Genomic DNA, 19397 nt, shown 5'->3' with positions numbered 1-19397 from the left:
AGTGGAGAGATCAGACTTTCCCAGCAGGAGGGGAGTCAAGAGGAGCACAGTGCCTGTCACCTTTGTTCCTGTTGTCTGTAGGTAAGCTGCTCTGTGCTTTCGCCCTTCTTCCCTGGGCCCTGGCCATGCCCAGCCCATTGGCAGCCCTTCCACACTGCCCCAGGTGGGCGTTCCCCTCCGACCCAGTTTTTTCAGCAGTGTCTCTGGAGCCCACACCACCCTCCCTGCTTCTGTTTCTCTCCCGGCCTCATGGAAAGGCCTCCTGACTGGCCTCCCTGTGGTTCCAAGGTGAAGTGTGGTGCAAGGTTGTGGAAGGGTGTGGCAGAGCAAAGGCGCTCACTTCACAGTGGCTGGAAGCAGAGCAGAGGAACAGCGCCAGAGCGAGAGCCTGGAAGCCATGCAGAGTACCAGGGTCACCCTACCTGACCCTCCCAGACACTCCAAGTGTGCTTTACCCTGGGCGGCTCCCAGGACAACCAGGCTGACAGTCAGCTTAGCCTCCATGGTGGGCGTCATGCACCTGGGCCTCTGGTCCCCGTAGAGGCTCCAGTTCATGGTTCCTAAGGCTCAGGAGCCTAGTGGAGGCTGTGGAGGCCTGGGATCTAGCACAGCGGTGGGCAGCCAGGCTGGGAGGGGCCTGGGGCAGGGCTGCTCGGGGTCTGGCTGCTACTGGCCCCTGTTCTGGGCAGTGGTGCCCAGTGCGGTCACACTGCCAGTCATCAGCGCTTATAGTTTAGATTGTGAGAAAACAGCTAAAATGCTTCTCTAAAGGCCCACCAGTTTGGAATCAGCCAGACCCCTCTTCCAAGTCGCAGGCTTGTGGTGGCACGCTGGGAGTGGCTTCTCCACAGTGGCCCTGTGCTCATACGATCCCCTTGCCCAGCAGCTGCTTTCCATGCCTGCTCAGGAAGCCCCAGAGATGCCTTCCCCAGGCTGCTGTGTCTACAGTAATCAATCACAAGTAACATTTCTGAAAGTGTGTAGACCAAAGAGAACAGTGTGAACAAAATGGGCCGGCAGAGGGAAGGAAATACTATTTTTAGAAACTGAATTCCGTCTTCCAGAAGCTTACCTGGGAGACAGGTGGAGTGAGAGGTTTTAAACGACAGAAAGTAGCCATGGAGGCACAGGGACAGAGAGAGGAGCCTGTGCGCCTGATCCTCCTGTGCTTTGGGCCCCAAGGATTCTGGAGCTGAGCAGGGGTCTGGGCCGCGAGTGCAGCAGAGAGCCTGAGACACGTCGCTGTCCCCTCGGCGTCCACCAGCGACCGCTGTCACTGCAGCGACCGCAGCTGTGCAGCTGCTCAGTGGGCTCTGCAGCACCTTCTGCGAGCCCACAGTGCAGCAGTCCGCAGGAGCGGGCCGGGAGAAGTGAGGTCCCTAACTTCTGACTCCATAGCTGAAGAGGGCCAGGACACGGGGCCAGGACACAAGGCCCGCAGTTAAATTTCCAGTCTCCGCAGTGAAGCACGTGCGCCCCCTGCTGGCGACTGGAAGCTGTTGCGCAGATTTTTCTGCAGCGTGGTGAGCTGCAGCGCTCCTGTGCGTGGGTGCTGAGGCAAAACCAAGTTCCTGTAAGTGTTCATAGCACCCCTGGTACCTCCTCATGGCAGAAGGGCATAGTGGAGGAAAGGTGCTCACCTCATGGCATCCAGGAAGCACAGTGACTTGGGGAGCAACTCAGCCAGTCTTTCCTGCATCTGAGCAGACGGAGAGGCACAATACACTCACAGGACTCAAGCCCGAAGTCTCAGGGTGCTGGGTGCTTGGCTGTGCACACTGCTGTGTGTGAGGAGGACAGGGCGGTGCACTCTTTCAAGCACACTTGGGCCTGGACCCTGCGCTGGCAGATGAGACTGGGTGAGCCACTGTGCTTTTCTGCACCCGCCAACAGACCCAGAGGCGGACGTCACGAGGCCTCCCGTCTTCTGTGTGACTGGCCCGGTTTCCTAGGGCAGGAAGCCTGGACCTGGCCCCAGGAGTGAAAGGAGTACGGAGAGCCAGCATCAAGGCAGCCCAGAGAGGACAGGCCAGACAGCTGTGTACCTCCTTCCCACAGAGCAGGCTATCAGGGCGCCTCAGTCACAGCCTCGATGACCTCACCTAACAAAAGCTGCCCAGTTTTCCAGAACCCAAGCGAGAAGTTTAGATCACAAGAGGAGCAGGCGGGGAGGACAGTGTTTACACGTCACCTGCAGCTCCATCTCATTCTTCAGAGGGGCTGCCTGGCCTCTGAGCTCAGCCACTTCCCCGGGTCTGGCTGCCTGCTGTTGTTCTTTGTGGGTGGAACAAACTGTGGCATCCTGGATTTCCTCCTGCTCATCTGTTCCAACAGTGTGTTAGTCAGCCTTCCAACACCATAACCAAAGGTCCGAGATAAACAATTTAAAGGAGGAGAGGTTTGTTTTGGCTCATGGTTTCAGAAGTTCCAGTCTGTGATTGGCTGGCTCCAAGGCAGGAACATCATGGTAGAAGGGCCTGGTGGAAGAAAGCTGCTCACCTCATGGCAGCCAGGAAGCAGGGTGACTTCCTCTTTATTCTGTTTTTGTCCCATCGAGGCCATCGGCCCATTAGGTGGTGCTGCCCACATTCAGGAAACGTCTTCCCCCTCAGTTTCCTTTTTGTTTTTTTTGGTACTGGGGATTGAACTCAGGACCTTGTGCTTGTGAGGCAGGTGCAGTGCCACTGAGCTAAATCCCTGGCCCCCCACTCAGTTTCCTGACCCATCAGCCTACCATTTTTGGAAACATGCTCACATTTCCATCTTTGGAAATGCCTAGGAAATCAGCAGAGCACACCCAGAAGTATACTTCGCTGATTTCTTAGGCATTTCTCAATTCAGTCAATTTGACAACAAGTTTAACCAACACAAACACCAGACCTCCCAGTTGTGCCTACACAGTGAACCCTGACTTTAGTATTGCTCCAAGGGCATTGCTTCCCCCAACCTGACTGCCCTAGTCTCAGACCAATCACATCCATGCAGTGGCCAGTATGACTTTCAAGAAACATAGCTGGATACATGGTCCACCCTGTGCCAACCCTTGCTGTACACGTCCGGCGCTGCGAACACAGTCCAGCTGTCCACTGCTGCATAGCCAGGCCCTGCCCTCTTGTCTTCCTGTGCACCGACCTTCCATCTCAGTGACAACTATCTCCAAGACCCTGGCTTTATTATAGTCCTTTGTAAGTGCCACACTCCACCTGACCCCTGATGGTGTGTGTTGGCTGCACTCTCCATTTCTCTTCATTAAATAATTTTACACTTGATCTTAGCCAAAAGGCCAAGAAGCAATATTAATTAATTTTATAGTAAGTGAGAATCAATGTATGACATATATGCAGTGTAAACTGTGGGCAGACTTATTACTGAGTGTCTATGCCTGCTGGAAGGCTCATCCTGGCCCCACTGCCACAAGTATGTCTTCATTCTACACTCTGCCTCTTCCTCCACCCTGAGCTTTTCTCTTTCAGATTATTTTTTGTATGTATAATTGCTTGTTTCTGGATTTTCAGAGAGGGTTGTCAATCTCTACATGGACTTAAAACCTCAGTCTTGTTTTATTGTTTTTTTGGATTTTTTTGGTACCAGGGATCGAACTTGGGTCCTTCCGCTTGCACAGCAGGCGACGAAACCACTGAGCTAAGTCCCTGGCCCCCTCAGTCTTGTTTTAGTGGAACGTTAGGCCTCTTGGATTGGCCTGAGTTGGTGGGTGGAGTTGTGCTTATTGTTTAGGTTCCCATGATGTGGACATGAATTATTTATTTATCCATTTCCTGGCAGTGGACTTCTGGTTTATTTGCTAATGTAGGCAACACTTAGGAACAATCTTGTGTGTTTCTTTTAGGGGGTATATGATAATTTTTCTTGGACGTGTACCCAGAAATGGAATTGGGTATATCGAAGACACATGCAAGATTGGCCCTCAGAATAATGTTAAATTATTCTTCAATGCAGTGATACCAATTTACTCCTCCCCAGCAGTGTATAAGAGTCCATTTTTGTTACCATAATGAACTACATATGACAGGCTAACTTTAAAAAGAAAAGAGGCTCATTTAGCTCACAGTTTTGGAAGCTGGAATCCAAACAGGCTCTGGCAAGGGCCACTAGTCTGTGTGACCTCATAGGAGATGGCAGTGGCTCAGTGCATGTGAGGGGAAGAGATCACATCTCTCTCTCTCTTTCTGGTACTTCATCTCTGGTCTGGGTATCTGGGTAATAGTATCTTCAAAAATGAGTCAGCAAGTGTTCTCCTGCTGTTGTATTTTCTATAAAAGTTACCTGAAGGGCCAGGGATTTAGCTCAGTTGTTCTGCCACTTGCCTCGCAAGCACAAGGATCCAAGTTCGAGCCCCAATACCAAAAAAAAAAAAAGTTACCCGAACTTGCTGTTTGTTCTTCAAATGTTTGGTAGAATTCTCCAGTGAAATGTTTTGGACCTGGAGATTTCTCTTTCTGGAGCTTTTTGTTAGAATTCAGTTTATTTCCTTGCTACGAGGATGTTGTAGTCTTTCCATTCAGTGCTTGTGGTGCTGTGCTGCTTATTCTCATGTCCCTGTTTGTTTCCTCTGAATTTTCAGGAGCTTGCTGGAAACAGGTTCATAGGCACTTCTGGAGGCCCACTTGATGGCTGCTTTATTGTCCTGGTCAAAGAACTCTTACTCCTCTGTCACCTTAGTGGTGCCCCACATTGACTGATTCCTTTTCATGTTGAAATATTCCTAGTTTTTGGTATGACAAGTGAATTTTGTTTAGACCCTGCAAAGTATGGGTATGTCTTGCAATTCTGATTCTAAATAAATCTGTTTTAGTGGTCTGTGCCAACACCTGGAGGAGGGGACAGCATATACCAGCAAGCTCAGGGGAAGTCAGGCCTCCACTATCAATCAGCACAGCAGTGGCACTGGGAGAAGGAGCTGAGCACCTGTGGGTGGAGGTCCAGGGCCCCAGTTTTGGGGAGAAGGGGCTGAGTGCCTGGTGGGTGGAGGTCCAGCCCCTCCTGACAGAGGTATGTGTGTCCTGTCGCTTTTAAGTGAAGCTGGGTAGGTTTTATTAAAAAGATTTCTCACTTACTAGGTTTCCTTTTCCCTGTCTTTTCCCTGGAGATAGCTAGGTTTTCTTGAGACTTTTATTTATTTGGTGCTTTTTTGTTGTTCTTTTTCGTTTTTGGCTTTTGACTTACATCGACTGTGTAGGAGAGAAAAATAAAGAATAGCAACCCCTCTAATGTATTCTTTTAAAAGCCTGGAGACCCTGGCCAGCCCACCTGTGTCTCCACCACTCATGTTTGCTCCTCACAGAACATCCAGGTTGGGGCTGATGTGTGCACGCACACACACTCTGCGGTGTCAGTGTCACCAGCCCTTGTTTTCTGTGATGACTGCCTGATTGCTTTCCCTGCTGAGCTCATTAGGGTTGTGTATTGCTTCCACCTTTCCTAAAACAACCAACTCTGTTCTTACTGGTTTTCTCCATTGTCAGTCTTCTTTGTTAACTTCTAGTCTTTTCTTTATTAATGACTTTCTACTTTCTGTGAACACTTTGTGTTTCTTAGCTAAGTTCTTACATTGGACTCTCGACTCAAAGTTTTGGCCTCTTTAATTCCTAATTCGGACTTTCAGAGTTATAAACTTTTCTGTAAGGTTGTAGCTGCTGGCTGCCAGGTTTGTCATGTAGTAATTTTGTTGTTGAACTCTGTTTTCCAACTTCATTATCTGGGTCCCATTTATTTCTTATTTAAAAATATTTTTAAATGTTAGGCCCAAGAAAATGAAAAGTTTTGGCCACTGATATTCAGTTTACCTAGTAGGTAGAGAGTATAGTCTGTCAATTTATGTCTTCAAAATTTAGACTATGAGCTAAAATATTATCAATTTTTATTTTTTCCTCTGAGAGCTTTAGGAGAATATGTTACCTAATTGTCAGGTGTGGTTTGTATAGCATAAATACACTGTCAAGTTTTTGTGTTGTTCATGTATTCTACATCTTCATTATTGGGGGAGGGAAATCCACTTATGTGAGCTGGAATGGAGAGAGGATAGTTGGTGGCTTGGCTTGGGTGTGACTTGGCAGAGTGGATTCTGAGTTTCAGCTTCTCTGTCTGCCTACCTTTCTCTCTTCTCCCCCAGTCTCTCACTCCATCCCTCTACCTACCCCACTCCCCATCTTGCTGTGTTGCCCAGGCAGGTCTCAAACTCTTTGACCTAAGTGACCCTCCTGCCTCAGCCTCCTAAGTGGCAGGAGCTACAGGTGTGCACCACTAAACCTGACTCTCCACTGTCTCTTGGCTGTGATGTTGCTGTCGTCCTGCTCTCGTGGGCTCTGAGCCTCTGTGTGCTTCCTCACTACTCACACTCAGTTACAGTCCCTGGACTGCATTTTTGCTGCCATCCCTGCTGCTCTGGCTGTGGCCCTGCCCCTTTGCACCTCACCATGTACCCACACCACCTGACTGGTCTGCCTACTCTCCCTACTGCTCTCCCCTGTTCCTGCCAGTGCCCCCAGTACCCAAAATGCCCCCAGCCAGGACCTGTGAACCCGCTGTCCCTCCTGATGCCATAGCTCTGCCAGGCCCTCCTTCTGGGGTTCTAACTGGAGTCTTGGGCCCACCTCCCGTCGTTAGGCTGTGGACACAGACGTCTTGTTTTGGTTGCCCTGTCCTACTGTGTACCGGGCGTGGCCACTTTGGGGAGACCTGACAGCACTGACCACGACACTTTGTGTTGAGGCTGTGCCTGAGAGCACCCCAGACCTGGGGACTTTCTACAGTTTGGGTGGCCGGAGTGGAGTGTGCCCCTGCCCTGCAGAGCCTTTCGATGGCCCCACCCACTGCAGGGTGCCTACAGAGTCCAGCAGGAAGAGCCCAGTGGTTTTCTTCTTTTCTGTTCACAGAAAGTAGAATCCAGCATGGCTGGAGAACTAAAGAGCTGCTGCTCAACCTGGGTACCTTGGCTCCTGCTTGCTGTCTCTGTGCTGGGCACTGTGGGTGTTGTGACAGTCCACTCGCCTGTGGTCTCCTCACACTCTCGTCCCATTGCACCAGCAGCTCGGCTTGTGTTTGGGGAACACGCCAGGGCCTGTGACAGCATGGCTGAGCTCCTTTCCCTCAGGCAGATTCCCAGGAAGAAGTCTGCCTCTGAGCTGGTATATGTAATCCTTCTTGTTTTGCCTTTAAGTGGAATAAAATTCTGTTCCACAGAGGCTTCCTTTTATGAATTCTCACTCTTTTTTTACTGAAGACCTGAGATTTATTGCATCATCTTGGACTCTGTCCCAAAGAGGCCCATGCTCGATTCCTGGGGACCCCTCGGGTGGCAGATCCCACAGTGTGGCCCTCTCCTGTCCTTTGTTGTCCTTAACATCTTAGCTGACATGGGTACCTCCTGCCAGGTGAAGTCTTAAGACACAACAGCTGCTGCCCTGGCACCCAAGAGGCGCCCACGGGGCAGCCGGAAGCTCCCTGACCTGATCACCTGTGCCGGGGCTTCTGAGGCCCCACATGCTGCTTGGCAGTGGGAGCTGCTTCTGCACCGTGTGGTGGTATGTGCGAGCGCATGTCATTCCCAGCTGAGTGAGCTGCTTTTTTCTGGACTCTGCCTGAGGGGAATGTGGCGTACTTGGGGACCCCATCCTTTGAGGCCAGCTTGCCGTGGTGACTTATTCAGCTGGCATTAGAAGCATTTCTGCTGTTGCCCCTCTGGGTTACACAGCGGCAGGTGGAGAGGAGAGGCTTAGAGCTGTGTCCTCACGGGTCCCCTGCCGGAGGGGACACCAGGGTGTGCTTTCACGGGCTTGCACCGCCCCCTCTCCAGCTCCATGGGGTGCTGGTTCTCTGGGCTCCCTCAGCCTGTGGGTGTCCTTGAAAGAAGTGGGTCATTGCAGGCATGTCTGTTGGTCACCCCACTTTCTAGGCTTTGGCCTCGTGGTGTTCCTTACCACTTTAGTGACTACTCCCCTCTAGATGTTCCTAAAATGATATAAATTACAGATGGATGCCCTTTGCTTAAAGTTCATTCATTCATTTCTGGTCTTACTGCATTGTTATCAGAGACTGCTGCTGTCCATGCCATTTCTGTTCCGTGAAACTTACTGAGATTTCTTTGGGCTGTGATGTGAGTGGGGTTTTAGTGGGTTTCTGGGTGTTTGAGAGGAAGTGTTCTTGCCGTTTCTGGCACTGAGGTTTGATGTTCGTGTCTGCCTTTCGCTATGACTCTTTCCTGTTTGCTTGTGCTGACCCCCAGCTTGCTGGGCTGACAGTGACCCATGCTCTGTGGTGTCACTGTGCTTCTGCTTCTTTCCTGGAACCTCAGCTCCTGCCTCTGTTGCCTGCTTCTTGGGCACACTTAGCTCCCACGGCTTTGTGGTGGGGTGAGCCTTCTGCAGCGGGAGACGGCTGCAGGTTGTGGTCAGTGCTTGGGGCCAGACTGGGTCTTGTCTGGGATCCACATCGCAGCCCCAGATTTTTCATCTTGTGCCTCTGCCTGCTGTGTTTTTCCCACTCACTGATATTTAGCCTTGTTACTTAGTTAGCAGCTGTGTTTCTAATATAAAGCAGAGCTGGTTTGTGAGCCACCTGAGACTTTTGATAGCTGGAAAACCCACCTGCATTTATGCATGTGCTGGTATAACCGATGTGTTCATACTCGACTGTCATGTAACTTGCTTCTGTATTTAGTGTGTATGTTGTGTTTTATTTGTTGTGTATCTTTTTTAAAAATGTGGCTTGTCATCGTTGATCCTCCCACTTTAATTCTGGCATTTATGAAGGCTTGTTTCTTTGTTTTCTTGGTTGTCTTCATACATTTGTCCCTTGGCATTGGTAGGAGATTGGTTCCAGAATCCCTCTCAGACACTGCTGTCTGCAGACGATCATATCCCATGTACAGAGTGACATTGTATTTGCATAGAGCCTTCATACATCCTCCTTAAACTTTAAATCATCTCTATGTTACTTATAATGCCAAATGCAATGTAAATGTCTTGTAAGTTGTTGTTAAACTACAGTGTTTAGGGAACAGAGGAAAAAACCTGTACAGGCTCAGTACAGGTGCAGTTTCCCTCTGAGTACTTTGAATCTGTGATTGGTTGAATCTCATTGAGAGCTGGCAAGCAATTCCCCAACTGTCCCTTGGCATGAGGGAGCTTGCCTTTAGTGGGCTTCTCCTGTGACACTTGTAAGGCACAGCTCTGCTTAGCTCTTGGATATGGAAAGCTCTAATTTTGCAGCACTGTCTGGCTGACAGAAAGCCCTGTGGCCAAACTTTATTTTTACGGAGTTGATGAAGGGGTGGCCCCACTGCAACCTGCTCATGGCTGTGTCCAATCTGGCTCCTGGCTTTTGCTGAGTGAGCCAGTCCTTTTACCCAGAGCCCCAGAGAATCTTCATGGTCTCAGGAGTTCACTGGTTGTGCCTCTGAGGCCATGTCCTGGTCAGTTTGCTTAGGTTTGTGATGAGCCTCTTCAGCTCACAGTCATTTTCCCCTGAGAATCATATCTGGGGATTTAAGCATGAGTTCTCCTTCATAGTTTCACTCTTCGCTTTTAGGAATTCCGGTATATACTTCTTGGATCAGTTTTACATTATACTTTATATCACTTTGTCTTTGCTCGTTTTTACCTTGCTCTGTCTCATTTTTTGATGTTTTCAGTCTTCCCTTACACATTCAACTGCAGTTATTCTCCTTCCGCCCCTTGTAACAGTCTTTATTTCCAGGCTGATTTTGTCTTTCTTGTTCATTTCTTTTCTCTTTCATTCTTAATTCAGGCTTCCTGTTTTGTTCAATCTTAATTGTCCATTTGTTTTGTTTTGTTTTTTTGATACCGGGGATCGAACTCAGGACCTTGCATTTGTGAGGCAGGCACCGGAACCACGGAGCTAAATCCCTGGCCTAATTGTTCATTTGTGTTCTTGGGACATTAAGTTCTTCCCTTCTGGTGTCTCTCACATCTGCACATGCCAATAGTAGTTTCAGTTACTTCTGGAGTACTTTCTTGGATTCTCCGCTTTGTGGTTAAGGTAATGTCGTCAGCTGAGAAGATTTGCTTTTGATGTTTCTTCTCACAGAACCATAACAGACTTCACATTGAGATGATTATCTAATCCAAGGGATTTTCTGTGCCCTTTGCTATCTGTTTCAAAGTGCACAGGACTTCCTGAACTAGCAGTAGCAAGAGTCTCTGACTGAGTAGGGGGTTTCGAGGGATTTGGGGCTCACTAGATTTCTTTATCCAGGAGCATCCTTTTCTGCTGGTCAGAAAAATGTAGTTTTTAAAAAATAGTACTTTTGGAGATAAGTTAAATCAGTGTGGCTTCTGATGCCTCCGTGTATTGCTCATCTACTCTTCCTGCACTCTCTCGTCTTTCCTACCATGGCTCCCACATTGCCTTCTACTTCCATTCCTCTTGCTCCTCTGAAGCACCTTTGTCTCAAGATTGTCACCTCTGCCCTCGGACTCCGCTTCACCTCCCTTATTTTCGAGAGTTCAGTGTTTTGCCCCAGGACAGCTTACTCTCATCTTTGGCCTTGGAACCCTCACTGCTTTGGGTTGATGTTTTGTCCTGCATCTGCTGGGACCCCTTGACTCTCTCCTTTGTGCTGCTAGTTTCCCTGTCAGCTGATCATGTAGAGCTCTGGCTACTTAACTGTGGGGTCTTCAAGGGACAGAATTCTCAGTTCTGATTTTTGAAAGCTATCCTGGCTGCTAGAATTCTGAGGCTAGGTAATGAGAGGTCCTGCTGTTCAGTTTGTTTTCTCCACTTAACCCTTCTTTAATTTTGGCATTTCGCCATCTTCAGAACTCTTATTGTCTTTGAGCAAGGAGCCTGAATGAGCTCCTGTGGGAATGGAAGAGTGAGCAGCTGGTGGCAAGAGGTGCCTGAGGCTAGCTGGGGACTAAGGCTCTCTATAAAAATCTTAATTCCCACTCTCACTGCCAAGCGGCCTGTCCTGCTGGCACTCTTCTCACTGGCTCAGGCTTCCCCTTCCCTTGCTTTCCTGCACTGCTAATTGCTTACCCCTCTTCCTGACTGCAGTACTATGTCCACAATTCCAGTGTTCTCCCTTGTCCCGATGCTCATTGTCTACAGAGGTATGCTTTTCTCCTGATGGCTACTGCGTGCTGGTACGTGCCTTTCCATTTCTCAGTATCATTAAGTGTGGCTTCTATAAGGGTGAAGACGAACATTCTGCCACTTTTTATGGGAGGTCTCTTCCATTGCTTTCTTCTTCTTTTTTTTTTTTTCAGTACTGAGGATTGAACCCAGGCCCTCTCATGTGCTGTTCAAGTGTTTTACCACAGAGCCACACTCTGGCCTTTTTTTGTGTTTTGAAATATGGTCTCACTAAGTTGCCCAGGGTAGCTTCAATCTTTTCATTCCTCCTGCCTCTGTCTCCCAAGTATCTGAGATTATAGTCATGTACCAGCACACTTGGCTCTTTTTTTGTTTTTTTAACCTTTGAATATTACCTTAGCTTTTTAAATTGAGATGCAGTTCATACACCACGAGGTTCAATCTTAAAATGTGCATTCCAGTAACTTCAGTATATCCCATGCATCAACTTCAGGGCCCAGCCCCACAGCTGTGTCTCCCATGCCCTGTGCTGCACCCACACAGCTGCCTCCCCAGGTGTGGGCCCTGAGAAAGAGGATGGTCTTCAGTCAACCTCATCCTTCATGGACTCTCGTTGTGTGACAGTTAAGCTTAGCTGTCAACTTGACCGAATGAAGAGACTCCTGGAGAGGTGACTAGATCATGGGGTGATTCATCTCTGATGGTCACAGCTGAGTGTGCTGTTAGGAGTTGGGGCCAACTAGAGGTGGGTCACTGGGTGACCCTGTGGAGGGTACATCTCTTGCTGGTGCTCTGCTTCCCACCCACTATGAAGTGAACAGCTTTGCCCTTCTGATAATGTCTCTGCTTTGGGGCCAGCTGACCATGGACTGGATCCTCTGAAACACTGAGCTGAGTAAACCATTTCCCCCTTCACGTTGTAGATTGGGTATTTAGTTCTAGCAGTGGGATAGCTGACCAGTTCACCTTGCACTGGCACTTTCTGGTCCACCTCACTTTGAACTTCACACAATGGTATGAGCAGGACATTGCCAGGAAACAGCCCGTGGCTACCTGGCTGGTTCAGAGGAGGGCATAAGCACCTAGCACAGATTCTGATTCCTATGGGGACTATGGTTTCAGGAGTCCAAGTGTTGGAATTGTTGTCAGTGGGCCTTCTCGGATGCCCATGGCAATGACTGGTGGAGGTTATAAACATCCACGAGCAGAATAGATTATGAGCACAGCAGGAGCACTGAGTGCTTGTCACTAGGAGTCAGGTCTCCAGCCTGGGCACTAGACCCGAATTCAAAAGGCAAAATGTCAAAAACGTGGGCTGAGGTGAAAATGAGGCCCTCTGGAAAAACACTAGATGGTGCAGAGGCGGCTCCAGTGGGCAAGATTGCAAGCTGGAGGTACAGGTTGAGTGAGATGATCTCCCTGCTATAAAAGTAGAAAACCAGCCATGCACTTGAACAAAAGTACAGTTTTATAAGTGTCGGTTTAAAATCAGTGTATGGGGGGGTAAGTGTACTAAGTGTACACTAAGTGTAACACTGTACAAGCTCCCCAGGAAATTTCCCCTGGGCTGTGCACTGTGAATTGGGAGCCTGCCTAGGGTGCCGTGGCCTCTTTAGGCCTCTTGGTGGCACTTCCCAGGTCAACTCTGCTGGCACTGGCTCCTCCCCACTCAGGCTTAGACGTGAGTGCTCCAGAGACATTTACTGCTCTGCTAATGCCAGAAGCGAGGTCGAGGCCCAGTGCCCAGGGCAAAGCTGTGCACTGGACTCGACGTGCCTGTGTTTGTGTTTCAGGTGGGCCCCACACAGGCTGGCCACTCTGCAGATCCCAGCTGCTGTGACGATGCTCTGAGCCGAGGAGCACCCAGTGTTTGTGTCTACGGACCTGCTCTGAACTGTCCAGCCTGCCTATGGGGAGGTGAGTGGCCATCTCTTCTGCCACTGGCTTTCACCAGGGACATCACAGCAGATCTGAACTCGCCCGGGGAAGTGTTCACTTCTGTGTCCCACTGCTGCGGTCCAGAGGTCTGAGTTCTGGGCACATGGTGCTGGGTTGGAGGAGCTTCCTCATCCTGTTGGGTGCAGACTGGCTGTGGGTGCATGTGGTTGGGCCAGTCTCGGGCCCACAGCTGACCCCTGGAGTCCACTTGGCCATTAGGGCAGCAGGTGAGAAGCTCGGTTTCGGGAATGATGAGCAGAGCTTGAACTTGCAGTCCTCCTGCCTCAGCTTCCCAGAGTGCTGGTATTTACGTTACTTTTTAAGCATTCAGAGGGAATGTACAAATCTAGAGTATGTTTGGCCTCAGTAATTTGGTAACAGCATGTGTTCCCCACCCCCAAAAGAGCTGTACTGGAATCAATAGCAAAGGAAGGCTCATACAAATAACAAGTTACAAGAAGTTCTAAAATCCACATTCCAAGCACAATCATAGGAGAGAGTAAGGAAACTTGGAGCTGAGTGATGATGAAACAACACATCTAAATTAATGTGATGCTGCTAAAACAGCACTGAGGACATCAGTGACATGTAGTACATGTGCTCAGAATGGGAAAAACTAAAAGTGCCAGGATAAGCCAACCCCAGAGGTCGAGAAAAAGAGCAAGAGAAGAAACCTGAGGATCCAGGCCAGGAACAATAAAGGAAACAGCAGAGGTCAGCCAGTAGAGAACACAGGATCACAGAGGAACTCAGCAGGACTAACGCTGTCGGCTGGCTTGTTGTGTTAAAGAGTAGATAGGCCTCTGATAAGAAGGATGGAAGAAGAGGATGATATGGGGATAAAGACACAAAAACAGGAAATAGCTATAGATACAACTGAGAAGAAAAACCCACCACTTGTTGGTTTCTCTTGAGGGAAACCGGAGACCCCGGAAAGCACCGACTTTTAAAGAAAGAAAAGGAGACAGCCTGGGGGTGAACAGCAGTTTAATTCTCTGGCACTATTCGACCATCACAAAGGAAAGAAGCAAGGCTTTTATACATGTAGGAAAGCAGCTTGGTCATTCTGGCTATGTCTTTCTGATTTTCACCTCTGTTGATAACCAGTGACTTTAAGTGACTCACAAAAGCTACAGGAGAATTCACAAGTTCCCTGTTTCCATTCACCAATCCTGTACATCAAAGAGCACACCGAAGCCCTCTTCTTATCAGATAGTATCAAGAGAGCAGGACGACTTTAGCCAAAAATCAAGCCCACCGGCCCACCATAAACATCACAGATGTGCATAGTGAGTCGTATCTCTCTCACCACCCGTAGAGTCATTGGGTCGCAGTCCTCTGATCCCAGAAAATGGTAAATAAGAAAACTAGGAAAACCTGTTTTTCTCCTGTGAGACTTTTACAAGGTCTCAAAGTTTTCTGGCATTCTTTTAACAAACAGACTTGTGGAATTTCCCAGAAAGGACTTAATTCTCTTAGTTGACAAACTTCTTGTGAACTAGATACCTGAATTCTACCATTTCCCACAAATTCCCCCTTTTTTATTTTATTTAGGCTAAATTCTTGATTCTAACGTCGAGAAGATCAAGAGACAGGATCTTGACAGGCCAGGAAGGGAGACGTCTTATGTTGGCTCAATTTGATGTCTGGTCTTTCTATAATTTTATAAAACAGTAAGAGATATAGTAAAAGAGGAAATAATATTGAAAAAAATTCTCTTTAAATTTGTATAGAGAGAATAGATGTGGTTTCTTTCCTTTTTGTTTTAACATATATATATATATCTATATATATATATCTATATATCGTTTTCTTGGGCATAATTTTATGGAGTATTGTGGTAACATGCAAGCAGGTTTGAAAGCTTAGAGGACTTTGATAATTGCCTAGGAAAGTATAAAGTACCAAAATAGACTCAAGAAAACCTAGAGAATTTTAGTAGACCAACAAGTATTAAAGATATTAAATGACAAAGACTTCCCATTCAAAAAAATCTTCACACACTGAGTCATGGGTGAACTGTACCTAACTTCAAGGAACCCTATGTCTTCTAACTACACAGAGTGTCCCAGAAAATAGAGGGAAACACCCCGCCTCACACTTTATAGAATATGAATATAATCTTGACTGCAATATCATATGACTTTTTAAAACAAAGAACGGGCACATTTTATTAGGACTATACCTAAAAATTCAATGTAAAATGTTAATGTGCCAAACTCACAGGTACATTTAAAACAAATCTAAAAAGAACATAGTGATCTAATAGTTTATCATATGATTTCAAAGTTGATTCAACAAGAGGACATATGTAAGTATGAATCAATTCTTTAACAGATGAAGAGAGAAAAATACCACGATTAACTCAAGACATGTGATGAAGTCTGATACTATTAACAGCCGTAGAGATCTTTCCCATACACAAGGGGATATCACAGGAATAAGAGAGAAAGATTTGAAGGGAAAAAATAACACTGGTGTTCTTTGCAAAGAGTGTGATGATTTTTTGTAGAAAAGCCAAAAGGACTAAAACCTACTAGAACAAATGGTTTTCAGGATATAAGATCAGCAAGCGTAAAGTGATTAGCCTTTTTCTATACCAGCAATAACCAAACAAAATATAATTTAAAAATACCAAACGCATGTCTGTAATCTTAGCTCTCAGGAGGCCAAAGCAGAACTGCCACGAGTTCAAGACTAGCCTGAACTACATTGTAAGATCTTGTCTCAAACAAACAGACAGACAGACAAATCATTCTGTTCATAATGGCTTTGGAATTCGGAAAGCATCCAGAAGTTAATCTAAGTGAGAGTACACAGAACTATGAGGCTAAACCTGATGCTCTAATAAAAGATCCAGGACAGCCTAAAGGAAGGGGGAGAGAGCTCATGAGCTAATGATGTTAGAACAGTGTTATTTTGAGTCAAAATTCCAAGTGGATTTTGAAGAACTCAGTAAACACTTAGAGGTCACACAAAAGTCTCTAGGTAATAAACAGTCTAGAAGAGGGTTGTCAGCATTGAAGGAGTGGGAAGCTGAAAGGCCTGACTCCTGAGAGTGCTGGACATTCTGCTGTCAGGGTTATGAAACTGTGCTATTGGCATCAAATTGGACAGGACCTACGTGTGAAAGGTAAAACCTATTGCACTAATAGAGAAAAATTAGGGCAATACATTTATTATTTGGGGGCAAAAAAAGAAATTTGTAAATAAAACTTTAAAAAACAAAAAATGGTAGGATAAAGATTTGGTAAGTTGGATTATACCAAATTAGATAGATTCCTTGGAAAAAGTTAATTAAAAATGAGAGAAAGGAGAGGATATATGGGGATCCTGAAACCAATGAAGCATCAATGTCTAGAGAATGCTAAAATCTAAAGAAACCTCCTTCTGCGGGGCAGAGTAAAGCCCCGCAGACACCTGCATCCTAATCCCTGGAGCTGTGGCCACATGCCCTTGTGTGGCAGGGCTAACGTTGCAGATGGCTTTATGGCTGCTAAGCTGCTTGAGCTCAGTGAAAGGGGCCAATCCTGTGGGCTTTCTGAACTGCCTGAGACCTGTAACCATGGAAGAGGGGAAGAAGGCTAGACTCAGGGTTCTAAAGTTGTTGAGCTGCTGGCTTTGAAGGTGGAGGGAGAGGCTAGGAGGATTGTGTCAGCCTGTAAGTGCTGGGAAAGGGTCTCCAGGGGCCTTCAGGAGGATCCAGCCCAGCAAGACTTTTTTTGACATCTGACCTCCAGAACTGTAAAATGATCCATTTGTGTTGGTTTAAGCCACCTAGTTTGTGGTTATATGTAACATCAGCAATAGGAAACTAATACACATGTAACTAACAGAAAAAACCTTTCAAAAGGGTTGAAAAACAGTTCAGAGAAGAAGAAATGCAGAAGGCTGATGTTGAGATGTTCAAACTCACCCCTAACCAGAGAAATGAAAAGTGAACAGTGTTACACCACTCTGTGCTGAAGAGATTGGCAAAACTACAGCACCATCTGATGCCGAGTGTGGTGATAGCAGGTCAACACAGCAGCACCCTGGAACACGCTTCCAGAGGCTGGGACCACAGAATCAGTACTGCATTGACCAGCATAGCATCTGTCTTGTGTCTCTGCGTAGATGAAATTCCACGCCCCCCAACACACGCACGTGGGGAGGGAGACACCCCACATGCCTTGTTGAGCTGTGTGGATATAAACATGGAACAGATCTCAGTGTCTCTTCCTGGAAGAGAAAAGGCGTAACACATGGTGGAAGCATACTATAGAGCAGCTAGACTTCCCTAGCCACTTGTCCACAGGGAACAGGCAGGGAACAGGCAGGGATCTTAATATAGTGGGCAGATTTCAACCTCCAGGAAAGATTAGTGATGGCAAACCATTCTGGGCACAGAAAACCCAGCACTCATATTCTCAAGGGTATGGCACTGCCATTTGTTCAGCCCCAGCAGGGCCTTACAGAGGATGGCATCACAGTGGCAGAAGTGTATGTGAGAGGAAGGATCACCTGGTAAGACAAAAAGCACGAGAGAGACCCTCCCATGCCCCCTGAGAGCACACCCCCAGTGACCTACAGACCTCCCACTAGGCTCCTCCTCTTAAAAAGCCCACCACCTCTTAACACGGCCACACACTGGACTGGGGATTTAGCTCAGTGGTTCCGCTACCTGCCTTGCAAGCGCAAGGACCCAAGTTCGATCCCAGGTACCAAAAAATAAACAAACAAACAACAACAAAAAAAACCCACTGCCACACACTGAGGTCCAGAACCTGGGGGCACAGACCACATCCAAACCACAAATGATGTTGGTCACCCTTTCGTGTGCTTGTTGGCCATTTGTATGTATACTTTGAAAATTATCTATTCAAGTCCTTTGCCCATTTTTAATTGAGTTGTTTGGGTTTTGTTGTGTTGTAGGAGTTTTTGGTCTAACCTGGATTTGCCCCTTGTCCATATGATTTGCAAATATTCTCCTCATTCCATATGTTGCCTTTTCACTCTGTTAATTCTGTTGATTCTCCAAAATATTAAGCTTTGATGGAGTCTAATTTAGCTATTTTTACTTCGTTGTTTGTGTTTTGGTGTCATATCCAAGAAACTTCTTTCAATTCCAAGGTCGTAGTGCTTTTGTCCTGTTTTCTCTTCTGAGAGTTTTATAGTCTCCGCTCTTGTGGTTAGGTCTTTGATCAGTCTGAGTTTATTTTTGTGTGTGGTAGTAGATAAGCTGTGACTCATCCACAGAATGTGCTTGGCACCCTTGGCAAACATTGTTTGACGGTACGTGAGAGGGTGGGTTTTGGGCCTTTTACTTTATTCCATCTGTCTGTTGTCAGTCTTTATACTCATACGGTGCTGTTTCCATGACTTTCACTTTGTAAAAAGTTTTGAAGTCAGCAAGTGTGAGTCCTCCGGCTTTGTTCTTTTCAAGATTGTTTTGCTGTTTGGAGTCCCTTGAAACTCCATATGAATTTCAGAAATGCAAGGAATATTTTTGGGATTTTGATAGGGATTGCATTAAATCTGTAGATTATACAGATGTCTTAATATTAAGTCTCTCAATTCATGAGCAAGGATGTCTTTCTGTTTGTGTGGCCTTTAATTTCACCAACATTCTGTAGTTTTCAGAGTATAAGTTGTTCACCTCTTTGGTTAAGTTTATTCCTCAGTATTTTGTTCTTTTGAATGCTATTGTAAGTAGAATTGTTTATCTAATTTTTGTTTGGATTGCTCACTGTTAGTCTGAAATCCCTTCTGATAAGGGTAATAATAGAAAGGACGCTGAAGTCTGGCTCTGGGTGAGTGGAGGGGCTCTCTGTGCCTTGCTGTCTATCCTGCCAGGAACACCTGGCTCTGAAAAAGCAGGTGGCAGTGTGGGGAGCCTGTCCCTGGCTCACTGCTCCCAGGCCAGATGGGAACTCTTGAAAAGATATAAACAGGGCCCAAGGAGCCAGAAAGGGGTCTAGAAGCTCAGAGAGTGGGGTCAAGAGAGTGGCTCTTTCTCTCTTCTCCCACAACAAGCCCTAAGCTGTCCCACAGTGGCAGTGGTGGAGCCACAGGGTCTAAGACAGGGAGAAGGAGGTCTCCTCTCTACCGGTGCAGCCACAGTGCCAAGAGGCAGGATGAGCATCTGCTGCTTTTTCCCTCTCTGCCTTCCTGTCACTTGATCCCAGATGTAGGCACACATGGGAAGTGAAGGCCAGCAGAGATCCACGAAGGAGAGCCTGCGTGAGGTCAGGGAGCTCCTGGGCTCTCCCTGAGCTTCACCTGTATGAATCTGACCAAGAAAGACCCCGAAGAGTAAATGCACCAGGGCCACCCTGTGGGGTGGGTGCTCCCCAGGTCCTAAACTGGGCACAGTACAAAGTGGCATACACAGGGAGGACTGAACA

The 19397-nt window shown here is 47.3% G+C and overlaps 1 protein-coding gene across 41 annotated transcripts in view; it reads left to right on the top strand.

Annotated features, from left to right (window-relative positions):
- Pcbp3 (poly(rC) binding protein 3) overlaps positions 1-19397 on the top strand; it is a 237857-nt gene that overhangs the window by 157361 nt on the left and 61099 nt on the right. For 30 of the 41 annotated variants that reach the window (XR_015451135.1, XM_021256416.2, XM_021256412.2 and 27 more), the window contains one exon: positions 12867-12990. The exons of the other annotated variants lie outside the window; for them this stretch is intronic. Coding sequence is in view for 15 of the 30 variants with exons in the window: in XM_087210737.1 (XP_087066863.1) it covers positions 12867-12990 (124 nt within the window). In the remaining 15 variants the exon portion in view is untranslated. The remainder of the gene's footprint in view (positions 1-12866; positions 12991-19397) is intronic. 41 annotated transcript variants of the gene reach the window in all.

Source organism: Heterocephalus glaber, unplaced genomic scaffold (assembly GCF_053883595.1).
Source record: "Heterocephalus glaber isolate CG9 unplaced genomic scaffold, H.glaber_assembly_v1.0 deba00000122, whole genome shotgun sequence".
NCBI lineage: Eukaryota > Metazoa > Chordata > Mammalia > Rodentia > Bathyergidae > Heterocephalus > Heterocephalus glaber.
Note: the sequence above shows the minus strand (reverse complement) of the source record. Positions and strands in the feature narration are given on the sequence as shown.